Genomic DNA, 12,686 nt, shown 5'->3' with positions numbered 1-12,686 from the left:
GTGACTTAAAAAACTGACGTTCATAGCAGCATGAATCTCAGTTTTGCATTACATTTGGCAATGCTTACAAAACAAAATAAATCATTTTAGCAGTTTTCTTTATTTCAAATTAACAAAATCAATGTTTACGTTAATTGACAATGTTGAATCAGTAAATGTTATTTATTGTTTAAAATCTGCTCATTCGGCTACTGACGAAAAATGCTGAACACAGAATGGGGATTCCCCTTATTCCCTGTATTCATTTCCCGAAGAAAGAGTTTGATTGTTATTTCATTATATTTTATATTAATGAAATTATTACACACATGGAATTATAAAAAGTGAACATGAATTTTTTTTATGTTAATGCAAGTATGAACCACAGAATCGATTTACAGACTTACATACATGTATGAACGGCTGTTCTATGTTTCATACTTGCAGTAATGTAAAAAATTATGTTTAATTTATAAATAAATTGTGAAAGGATAGCAAAGTGGGTGATCCACTAGAAGAATGAAGAGTTAATGTTCCGTGTAATCTTATCATATTTCTGACAAGCTGTGACAAATGAGCTGTGGGATTGTTTTTTTTTTACAAAGTGATTTTAGTGTAAATCAACATTTATATAATATGGAAATCTGTATTCTATCCAATACTGTCTCAACTTCCACCACGGGTGAAGTTTCTGTGTACTTCCCTGCACCTACATGTACCTGGCATCTTCGTCCTCTGCCACTAATAAAGCTAGTCTGACCCATGGCACTAACTAACAATCACCGGTAGTAGGAGAGCATAATAGGTGGTTGCAAGTGCCTCTTAACAATGCCAGAAGTAACCACCGAACATTCTCTGAAATGGTTAGACTAAGTCCACAGCTAAAAGCTGATGGGGAATGACAGGTGTGTGGCACGGATGGCCACAAGTGACAAGCAGCACCTGTCACAGTTGGAGAGACAAGGATAGGGATGTGGAGGTCGACAGCGAAAAAAGTTGAAAGATATGAGGGGCTGCCAGATTGGGAAGAAATGAGATGGAATTCAAAGGAGTAAAAATAAAGGGGGCAGTGGGGGTGGGGGAAAAAACCAAACAACAAAAAACCACTCCAAAAAACCTGTTTAATTATATGAATCCAGTAGGGGGGAGGTGGGGATGGGGGGGGACAAAAAAAAAAAAAACTACAAAAAAACACTCCAAAAAACCTGTTTAATTATATGAACCCAGTGGAGTCAATGCTGTGCAAACATCTGAGGTGATATACATTCATTGTAACTTTAGTACATTTAAGAATGAATCAAGTGGGGTGGGAAGAAGGTGATTTCTAGAATATAAAAGGAAGCTGAAATAGATATTTACGTATAGAATTTGACAAACCTTTGTTTTAAGGACTGTTTCAGATTTGATCCTATTAGGTAGGTGTGGGTGGAGGAGGAAATGTTAGACCCATTTGTTTTGTATACCCAGCCCACTCGAAAGAGAATTTCATTGATGGCTGTCGATTAAGATTTAACTACACACCCATATATCATAGACTTTGTATGTGTGCATACTTACAGACAGTTTGCAGCAGACACTCAGACGTAAATTCCCACCTCCAACTCATGATCAATTCCGAAACACAAGAATACAATTTACCTCTCTTTATCTCTTGTTTTTTTTTTTTAGCTGTGTATTTTAATATCACTGTCTACAGTAAATTATATATTGATGAAAATGTTTTTGAGAAGACCTATGGGAGAATTAAAGACATTTATTTTACGACAGGTTGAGAATGAATTTTTCGAGAAGCTGGACATGTTGATAACCAACAACTACGGTGACTGTGATTACAAGACCCTTTTCCAGTCCATGTGAGTACACACTTTTATTGGACTCTTTACCCAGTCACCCTTTTTAATAGCAGATGTAAAATACAGCATGGTAAATGTATGTAAGACATAAAAAAGCTTTGTAAATTCGGCCCCTAGTATTTCAGTCAGTTTATTTGTTGAATGTTGAATTCTTAAGGTAATATTTTCACAGTCCAGTCTGATTAGATTTCTTGTTTCATCAATATGTAAATATCATCAATTCATGTTTAGTGAATCATCCTGCCAATCTGCCTGTCTGTCGGTCAGGGGTCGAATTTTACGCTATTCCGCTATTCCGCAAATAGTAAAACAATTCTTTCAATATTCCGTCATGAAAGTGAAAATAAAGCACGGAATACCGAAAATCGCTTGCGACTATTCCGCTTACGCTTTTTCTTCAGCTACATTTTTCTGCAGAACAAATCCTCGCACTACTAAGACCTTTCTCGTGCACTTACCGATACAAAATAAACGTCTTTTTGATCGAGACTAATGTTTGGAGTGAGTTCGTTTGTAATTCCAGCTACATGTAGTAATGAATGAATGAATGAATGTTTAACGATACCCCAGCACGAAAAATACATCAGCTATTGGGGGTCAAACTATGGTAATGCAAACAAATAAAGTGATGATCAACATCAATATAAAAATTCAAGATTTAAATAAAAACAGTGTAAAGAACTGTGCGAAAATACATATATCACAGATAGATATGGACTTTTACTATTTCAATTGTGCTGTATTGGCCATTCTCAAAGAGAATCCAGCTAGTACACAGTAATGCATCGACTGGTATATAAACAATTGTTCGTTACGTAATGTTGTACAGGACGACGTAGCAGTCAGGAAAACTAGTGGTACATTAATAATTGAAGGGATAGTACATTTTTAGACGGAATAGTGTTTTTTGAAATTCACTATTCCTTTGGGATAGTGGTAAAAAAAATTCAACCCCTGTCGGTTGGTCCATCCATCCATCCATCCATCCATCCATCCATCCATCCACTCATCCATTCAACCACCCATTCACCCTTCCATTTATCCTTTCATCTATTCCTCCCTCCTTCCTTCCATCCATCAATCCACCCATCCATCCATCCATCCATCCAACCATCCATTCATTCAACCACCCACTCACCCTTCCATTTATCCTTTCATCTATCCCTCCCTCCTTCCATCCCTCCTTCCCTCCAAACACCCACTCACCCTTCCATTTATCCTTTCATCTATCCCTTCCTCCTTCCATCCATCCATACATCTATACATCCATCTTGGGAGGTTCTGACATATATATGTGTATCTTTGTCTGCTGCCCATGGTTTATTTGTATTGTTGACAAAAAGGGTACGACCCACCTCCACTGCATGATTTGTTTTAAAATCTTCATACATGGAGATGAATGTAGCTCAGTGGTAAAGTGGACTTGGATTTTCCCTCCCTTCCTAAATAGTGCCCCATGTCTGGTATATCATAGGTATGTATTTCCATATAAGAGAAAAGCATGCAGAAAAGAGTGGCATGTGGTTGCAATGGGTTTCTTCTCGCTCTTCTTGACTAAGTTTCAAAGTAACCACACGAAAAAGCCATAGTTCAAAATGTGCCGAGGTGTTGTTAAACAAATATTCTATTTCTTTGATCCATGGTGTTTTCCCTGGCTTGTTTTAGCATGGTGCGGCACCATGCCTCAATAGTCTAGCGCCATCTTGCCTTATAATCAGTGCCACAATGCTCTGAGATTAAACAAGCCTTTTTCAATAATTAATTCTAAAATTGCCTTTTTGAAATTGTATTACTAATTAACAGGTCTCTGTGAATTGAAATTTTGTATAATCCATTTCGTTTTTATGTGACCCATCATGACCATGTAAATGATGTCATAAATTCAGTGCACGAATGAAAAACGGGTTACGCAAACTCTACTTATGCAAGCGACGTGCAAACGAAGCTATCGCACTCGCAATGTTCAGAGACCTGATTAATAAAATATGCCTGTTGTATACTTTGCTATTCTTTTATTAAAGCTTGCACACACTAATTACATTGATTTTTATTTCAATAAAAAATTTTGGTTTTTAAATGGACATATCCTACTTTTTAAACACTAAGGCATATTTTTCACTATTAGAGCCGTTTATGATCACTGAAATCAAACATTACTTATATTTTATTGTTTAGATTAGCCATTTTTGTACAACCAAAGTGCTTCTGGTCATCCTTATGTTTCTAATACCACAAAATGCATTTTTCATATTTTTAAAAACGCACGTGTGTCTGAGAAGTAATATAAGTTGTAGAAGCATCACGAGGGGTATATGGCTTTTTATGTACCCTCTGTGTGTTCTTTTACCCCGAGCCGAAGGCGAGGGGGTAAAAGAGCACACAGAGGGTACATAAAAAGCCATATACCCCGAGAGATGCTTCTACAACGAATTTATCTTGCCGACATGTTAAACCATATAGCCAAATAATCAAATTAACGCCAGACAATAATTGTTAACAATTTATTAACGGAGCCGTACCACGCGAACGAAATCACTTGCAAGTGACGAAAAATAGTTCCCTCGATAAACGAGTTTTTAACTTCAAATGTTTGTAATATGAAATTGTCTGAAACAGATATTAATAATTTAAAAAAAAAAAAAAATACTTATTTTTTATCAGAAATGAATGTAGTAAAAAAAAAAAAAATATTAAAAATAAAAAACAACTGTTGCTAATCGCGCATTAATACAATAACACCACGACCGTAATTAGGTGGCCGAGTTCAACATTGCAGCTTTTAAAAGTATTGAAATAGTTTATTTTATAGTAAAAATTAAATTAATGATGTATACTTGATTGATTATCAATGTTATTTATAATCTAATTATTGCTTTAGCATTAACTGGGGCGGCTGGAAACTGTTGGGAAATTACAGACGGGGTATAAGAGAATTTGGCTCCGCCCACAGGGGGATAAGGGATTTGTCCAACGGCAAACAACCAATGAGATTAAAGAATTTTACATGAAGGCGAGATAATGATTATTGAATCGCGTTTTAGTCTATTTTTAAGGGTATTTTAACATCATACTCTTATTTCACTCTGTTGTATCCAAATTTGTTACAGGTTTGTAAATTAACCAAACTAGGGTCTAGGTGAAAAATATGTCTTAGTGTTTAAAAACTAGGGTATGTCCCTTTAATGAAAAAAGTGCCATGAAAATTACGTAAATGCTCCAAAAGTGTTTAGTCTTATCATTAGGCCTACATGCTGTATGAACTTTCTAGGGAATACACTAATACATGTATGATCAGTTCCGACAATGATTGGAATGGTAGTATATTAACCTTTAGACTACTGGATTAATTTTTAACAAAAACCACGTTGAGTGGGTACAAGTTTATAATTTTTACTCACATATATTCACTTAAATGTTTCATAAATACATGAAATAAAGTTCATATATGAATCGGTAAGTATTATTTTCGTTTCTTTTTTTGTAATTTTTATTATTTTAGATCGGCTAATGGTGATTAAAATTAGGCAAAAAATCGAAAAAGTTGCGTTTACTTACTGGCATTTGTGGCCAACTGTCCAGTATTTATGTCCATTATTCCCGATAACAGTGGTTTTTCTGACCAGAATTTTTTTTAAAACCCAAACTACGATTCATATTGCAATATTTGGTAATTTTCGTTGTTGGTAAAACGATCAAATTTATTATCAAATTAGCTGTCACAATCAGCTATCGATCCCTAAAAATTACCGCGACGTGCTGCCATTGTTGTCAAGCGAAAATACTTGCCGAAAACCACTTTTTGAACTCAAAATTTCAAGGTATTTTCAATTGAAAAAATCAAAACAAAAACCACCATTTTGAAAAAAAATCTTTTTTCTTTAATTATATTTCCGTTTCCGGTGAGTGTCGTGTGCAAAACGGCGGGAAATATGAATTGGGGAATGCACTGTATACAGTGTACAGTATATCGACTGACGTGACGTCGGGCGAGATATCTCGCCTGCAGTAGTCAGAAGGTTAACAATGGTGTTTTTCATCCCTTGAACAGATAGTAAGCTGTGAGAATCACTTACCTGGCTGACGTAATGGTCAGCTGTTGATTGACAGACAGATTACTGTCAGTTTCTGTGATCTGTCTGGGTAGGTAATTGACCACGATGTACCTATTAACATCCCTTCAGTAACCAAGGTGGAATCGGTATCACTTACCTGTTACGAGTTGTGGGTTAACCTTGCAACAACTTTAAAATGCTTCATGGATGACCTTGCAACATAACGGCTTCCGTAATGGAATGGAAGGGATGTAGCTCAGTGATAAAGAGCTTGTCAGAGAGATGATACGTTGTTCAAGTGTAGAAATTTAACACTCACCTGAGGTGAGTAGAAATTGCTAGGGAAGAGTACAATTAAAATGGCACTAGTCCCCTGTGCCATAGAGAATACTGTACATGACTGGGTTGTTGGTTACCATTTATCTTACACACCCGTTGGTGAGAACACCATGTTTTATTTTTGATAACACATAGTTGTTTATAAACTTATGTGTGTTAACAATTTCAAGACATACGACTGGCTGCTCCTAGGTGATGACCAGGTCACTAATGCCATACGTTCAATAAAAAAAAAATGCACGGTGGAAATCGATTACACTGTGATGTATAGTTAACCTGGCAATCATATGTCTGTGACACATAAGTCAGCTACAAGTGCAAAGGGTTGTAAATATCTTTTAGTGGATAAAGATGTTAAAATTTGCTTAAAACCTGGTTTGTGAGGATATGTAAGAAATAGAATAATACATTCGTGTCCGTTAGATACCATTTATCTCACAACTCTTTGTTTAAAAACATATCAACTCGCTTTTGCTGGTTAGATACATTTTAAAACAACTCGTTGTGAGAGAAGGGTGTATACTACCAAATCAAATCCCATAGACGACAATAGTAACATATGTGGCTAAAACTCCTACCTGCAACGTATCAACCGACATAAACGCCACGGATATAAATACTACCACCCCTCACACTTAAAGTGAATCAGAAAAAAATGGGGGTCAAGCTGCTCGTTTCTGAGATAACGGGTAGCGTCTATGACTACCCTAGTTCCGCACAAAATTCGAGTACTTTTTTTTACAGGTACCCCATACATGTTTCAAGCACAAGGCTACTTGACACATTGGTACTAGATGAAATAAAATTGCATTTTTTTTTAACCCAGATAAAACTATTATTTTTTACAACCAACACACTCACATTTATAACCAATCACAGGACTTGTGGTGTTCACTTCTCTATCAAAAGTTCGGTGCACCTCCAAATTTGACCCAGCCGGAAGTTATTTGGTCTAGTACTACCTATACTGATAACATACATTTTTCAAAAAGTGTCCAGCTATGTGTCTTTATGACAACCAGGATCTGGTGTATTCTGACATAAACTGACAACCTCACTGATACTGTTGTTTCTACAGTGCAACCTAATATAATGTACACCTCAAAAAAACATATATATTGCATATAGTTTTGTACAAATGCAATATGTCATATTAAACAACAAAATGTTTTAAAATAAAACTCCTGAAGATATTTACTTTCAGTTGGGTTTGTGTACTCAGGTATATATATAGAGACAACAAAGATAGTCAGAGTACCTCTACCCCTTTAAAGAATTCCATTAAAACACATGCACATGATTGACCCCTAGATTATGAAGACCTTAACAGGCACATCAAAGAAATATCAGTATTAAAAAAATACACTGTCTGAGGAAGGAAACACAAACATGACTGTACCTGTATGAAGTAATGACTTAATGTCCTGAACATTAGTGTTGGGAGGAAATCCTGTATGCTGGGTGTGGGTGTCTTCAAGTTACCAGGTGTGGGAATTTCAAATCCATCGGCCATGCTGATTTTCATAACGAACCATGAAAACCATTGGCAGCCACCAATATTCCTGACTATATTTATTTTATAGCCTACTGTAGTTGGAGGTTTTAATAGTTGTGATATCTGGAATTATCATGCAGCTTTCACACATTTATTTTTGATTAATTACTGAAAAAAAACTATTTTTAAATGACAAAATTACCCTAACATCTATTTTCTTGCATTATTTTCTAATCCGGATGAATACAATATGTATATTAGATGTATTCCTACAATCTGTAATCCAGCATTTTATTTAGCTAGTAACATTAGGTAATACAGCTTTAACAATAAAATAAATTATCAACTTAATCCAAGGCAGATAATCAAATCTGAAAAAATTGGTTCTGAATCTAGTATAAACTCAAAATGCTTTTCATGAGAGCTAACTAAGTGATTATTAAGAAAGAAAAAATGATCTGGAGATCTAAGTATATGTTTAACAACCTTATTGTTATGTACAAATAAGAATAGAAGGCACAATAGTGAGAACAAATTTAATTATGTTTTTGGTAAAGTTTTTCTTCAAATTTACTTAAATTTTTTCATAAAACTACTATTTTGTCTAAAATATAACTTAGCATCCTATAAATATGTCAAAATTACAATAAAAATCAAGTTCCTTTACAAATTTGAGTTTTCAGAATTTCATACATAAAAAATTAACAATGTTAATGGAAACTAAAGACATTAACCCACTATTGGCACATGCTATTTTTAATACAAAAATAAATTGCTATTAAAATCTTACTTCAGGTTGCCTATATATAATACCATATTTAAGAACAGTTGTATATGGCAAGTCAAATACCATGTAAAAAGAAATTATTGAAATCTTTACAGTATGAATTATAGGCCAAAACCAACTTTTCTTCAGTGCTAACTTTGATTCAAACTCCATTCAGAGCCATGTACAGAGATTATTGTCAAGGTCAAGGTCATTGTGAACTTGCATGGTCGAGTGATGGCTAATTAATCAACCAGTATAGTTTAATTAAATAAAATGACAAAATCATAATATTTTTTATTATGCACTGAATATGTGCTATAGGGTGTATACTACCAAATCAAATCCCATAGACGACAATAGTAACATATGTGGCTAAAACTCCTACCTGCAACCGATACAACCGACATAAATGCCACGGATATAAATACTACCACCCCTCACACTTAAAGTGAATCAGAAAAAAATGGGGGTCAAGCTGCTCGTTTCTGAGATAACGGGTAGCGTCTATGACTACCCTAGTTCCGCACAAAATTCGAGTACTTTTTTTTACAGGTACCCCATACATGTTTCAAGCACAAGGCTACTTGACACATTGGTACTAGATGAAATAAAATTGCATTTTTTTTTAACCCAGATAAAACTATTATTTTTTACAACCAACACACTCACATTTATAACCAATCACAGGACTTGTGGTGTTCACTTCTCTATCAAAAGTTTGGTGCACCTCCAACTTTGACCCAGCCGGAAGTTATTTGGTCTAGTACTACCAAAAATGGTATCTAACAGCCACTCATGTATTATTCTCTATATCTATGTCGGTGTGTAAGAAAGTTGGATATGTGCCAGTGTCATTATTATATTGTCATACTAAAGTTTGCTTTTTCAGGTTGGCTACATAATGTCACTGTTAGTTACATGGTTCCAACCAATAATGGATGAACTAATGATTTTTTTAATTATGTTTTGGGCGGAGAACTAATATCTTTTGTGGCTTATTAGACCCACAGGCCAATGAAAATATTCCCTTAATTTCTACCCCTGTTGTAGGTTTAATCATCCTTAATCAACTCAAGACTCTGAGACATGCTTCACTACACATTTTAATATGAATTTCAGTTGCTAATATCCCTTTCATGTTTAACCCTTTTGTGTCTGTGCTAGAATGACCTCATGGAAGGAACCTTTACATGACTTCATCATGAGTATACAAGCAAAACACTCTAATTTGGGTAAAAACGATGGAGATATTCGGGTAAAATGAGCTGGCTTGAAGACTTTTCACCATGTATTTCCTTCATTCTACCTGGTGTTAGCTAAAATCCATGTAAAAAAAAGTGTAGTGATTCATTTTGCAACCGTATGTACATGTAGCTGTTTGGTAGAAATGTTAATAAGAATGAATGTTGTTACCGAGATTTGGACATTTTCGTTTAATTCGGGCTAATTAAAATTAGCCTGACCCCCCTTACAAAAATGGGAGCCAGTACGACTATGGATGTCATCTTAATAGCAGAGTTCAGCACACTGTTATGTCTACAAGGTAATTAAGTTAATGGTGCTCTGCACACCTTGTATTATGTAATTCCCAGGGGTGGGATCTAGCCCAGTGGTAAAGTGGTTGCTTTGATTCGTTTAATGATGCCACTAGTGAGGATATTGATAATAAGTTAATCATCAGCTATTGGATGTCAAACATACATTTTTCCATTGGCAGCAAGGGATCTTTTATATGCATTTCCCCCACAAATAGGACAGCACATACCATAACATTTGATATACCAGTCATAAGGCACTGGTTGGAAAGTGGGGGTGGGGGGGGATCCAAATTAGAAAAATTTCACTGATGAGATTATTTGATCCTTTGAAGCACCTTAGACGAGAGAGAGAGAGAGAGAGGAGAAGGGAGGGAGGAGAGGGAGAGAGACGGACGGACGAGACGGAGAGAGATTATTGAGAGAGAGAAGCAGGAGAGAGAGAGAGAGAGAGAGAGAGGAGGACGGACGGACGGAGGAGACAGAGATTTGATCCTTTGAAGCACCTTAGACGAGAGAGAGAGAGAGAGAGAGAGAGAGAGAGGGAGGGAGGGAGGGAGGGAGGGAGGGAGGGAGGGACGGAGGGACGGACCGACGGACAGACAGACAGACACTTGTCTGTTCATTTAAATATTTTTATTTTCACACATCCATCTTACATAATATGTTACAAAAATCATTTTAAAGTGTCTGTCAGTCTGTATTTTAGTTTTCTCCTTACACTATTCTGAGCTTTAATTTTTCTAAAATTGTTAGTGCTATTTTACGACCTGTATTGAAGGTTTTGCTCTCTTCTTCTAACTAATATCTCATCCACGAGAATTAGTGAATGTCCGTAATGATCAATAAAGTATAATCTGCTCCAGCAACATTCTTCTACTGACAAGTCCTGTAGAAGTGATTCGTTGATACTCTGCCAGGAATGGAGGCCGGCAAATTACTGTTGTGGCCAGCAGCAGTTTGGATTCTACACAAATCTTCTTTATTCCTGAGTGGGATAAAAAAAAAAAGAAAAAAAAAAAGATGTAGAGTAACATTAAGTTTCTGGTTTCTGGTGAATTGTCCAGATCTGTTTTCTGTTCGGTGTACAAAGACCAAACGTTTTGTGATTTAGAAAATGGTTAACAAGAAATTAAGTTGCCCGTCTTCGGGATATTTCCTCTAATCCTGTTTTGTGTGGATTTATTACTGTTGTAAGAATTCCAATGAAGAAATATTTGATCACTGGACAGAAGAAAAGGTATATATAACTAGGTTTAAAAAAATGTAAAAAAATAAATTGATTTAAAATTCCTTTTTTTTTAGAATATATTTTATTCCTTGAATTAAAACAAATCATATATATTAGTTATTATAACTGAAGGAATTATTTACAATTTAGGGAATATTTTTTTTAGAGGTGTATGAGATATTGCCAAGTTTTCTGTAGCATTTAATTTTTCAAAACTTCAGAAATAGTAATATAGTTAATGATGCAGGATATTGTATTTAACATGTGAAGTTAAACTATGTGTGAACTCTGTAAGACTTGTCACATGGAGTTATTAATCTTCATGGCTTGGATAAAGTTGATATGTACTGTTTATTTTTAAAATGCTATAAAAGGAAATATGAAAAAGGTGAAAAAGATTAAAACAAAAACCACCTGTAATTAAAACAATGCTAAGTGCTAGATGACATAACTGCTGGTTGAACGAACAAATACAGTTTCTTTTTAAAATTAAACGATTTTTACAAACCAGAATGTTTCATTATGGGTAATTCCAATTTTTAAAAACCAAATTATTGCTATAAAAAGGTGTTTTGAAGGAGAATTTCCATGCATAACTGCACCCAGTATTTTCTTTTCTTTTTCAGTACACAATAGTTGCAGTTTAAATTAATAAATTTACAATTGTTGTTAGGGTGGAAGGGGAGTTAGAAGTACATGTAGCTACATGTATGTGGTTATAGAGAACTCAAGTTAGGCATGGTAGGTCATTGAATCAGTCACCCTTGAGGGGCTAGATGTAGCCCAGTGGGATCGATCCCCATCAGTGGGCCCATTGGACTATTTCTCGCTCCAGCCAAAGCACCACGACTGGTACATCAAAGGCCGTGGTATGTGCTCTCCTGTCTATGAGATGGTGTATATAAAAGATCCCTTGCTGCAAATCGAAAAGTGTAGCCCATGAAGTAGCGACAGCGGGTTTCCTCCTTCAATATCTTGTGTGGTCCTTAACCATATGTCTGATGCCGTATGACAGTAAATAAAGTGTGTTGAGTGTGTCGTTAAATAAAACATTTCCTTCCTTCCTTCTTCAGTCACCCTTGATGGGCCCATTATGTTTGTTAGGTGTTTTTGGTTATAGACCATAAATGTGAAGGGAATTTTATGACAACTGCTATTTAAAGTATTCACAATTCAATTCAACTGATTTTCATGCTTATATCCAATTAAGGTTCAAGCATGCTGTCCTGGGCACACATCTCGGCTATCTGAGTTGTATGACCAGGATAGTGGGTTAGTTATTAGTTGTTAGTGAGAGAGAAGAAGGTGTAGTGGTCTTACACCTATTCATTGAGTCGTTAAAACTCGCTCTGGGTAGGAACCAGTACAGGGCTGCGAACTCTGTACCTATTAGCCTTATGCTTATGTCGGATGGCTTAACCACGACACCACCG

At 35.6% G+C, this 12,686-nt stretch overlaps 1 protein-coding gene across 5 annotated transcripts in view; it reads left to right on the top strand.

Annotated features, from left to right (window-relative positions):
* LOC121368141 (dedicator of cytokinesis protein 3-like) overlaps positions 1–12,686 on the top strand; it is a 137,049-nt gene that overhangs the window by 63,680 nt on the left and 60,683 nt on the right. For all 5 annotated transcript variants that reach the window (XM_041492733.1, XM_041492735.1, XM_041492732.1 and 2 more), the window contains one exon: positions 1,747–1,832. In XM_041492733.1, coding sequence (XP_041348667.1) covers positions 1,747–1,832 — 86 coding nt within the window. The remainder of the gene's footprint in view (positions 1–1,746; positions 1,833–12,686) is intronic.

Source organism: Gigantopelta aegis, chromosome 3 (genome assembly GCF_016097555.1).
Source record: "Gigantopelta aegis isolate Gae_Host chromosome 3, Gae_host_genome, whole genome shotgun sequence".
Classification (NCBI taxonomy): domain Eukaryota; kingdom Metazoa; phylum Mollusca; class Gastropoda; order Neomphalida; family Peltospiridae; genus Gigantopelta; species Gigantopelta aegis.
Note: the sequence above shows the minus strand (reverse complement) of the source record. Positions and strands in the feature narration are given on the sequence as shown.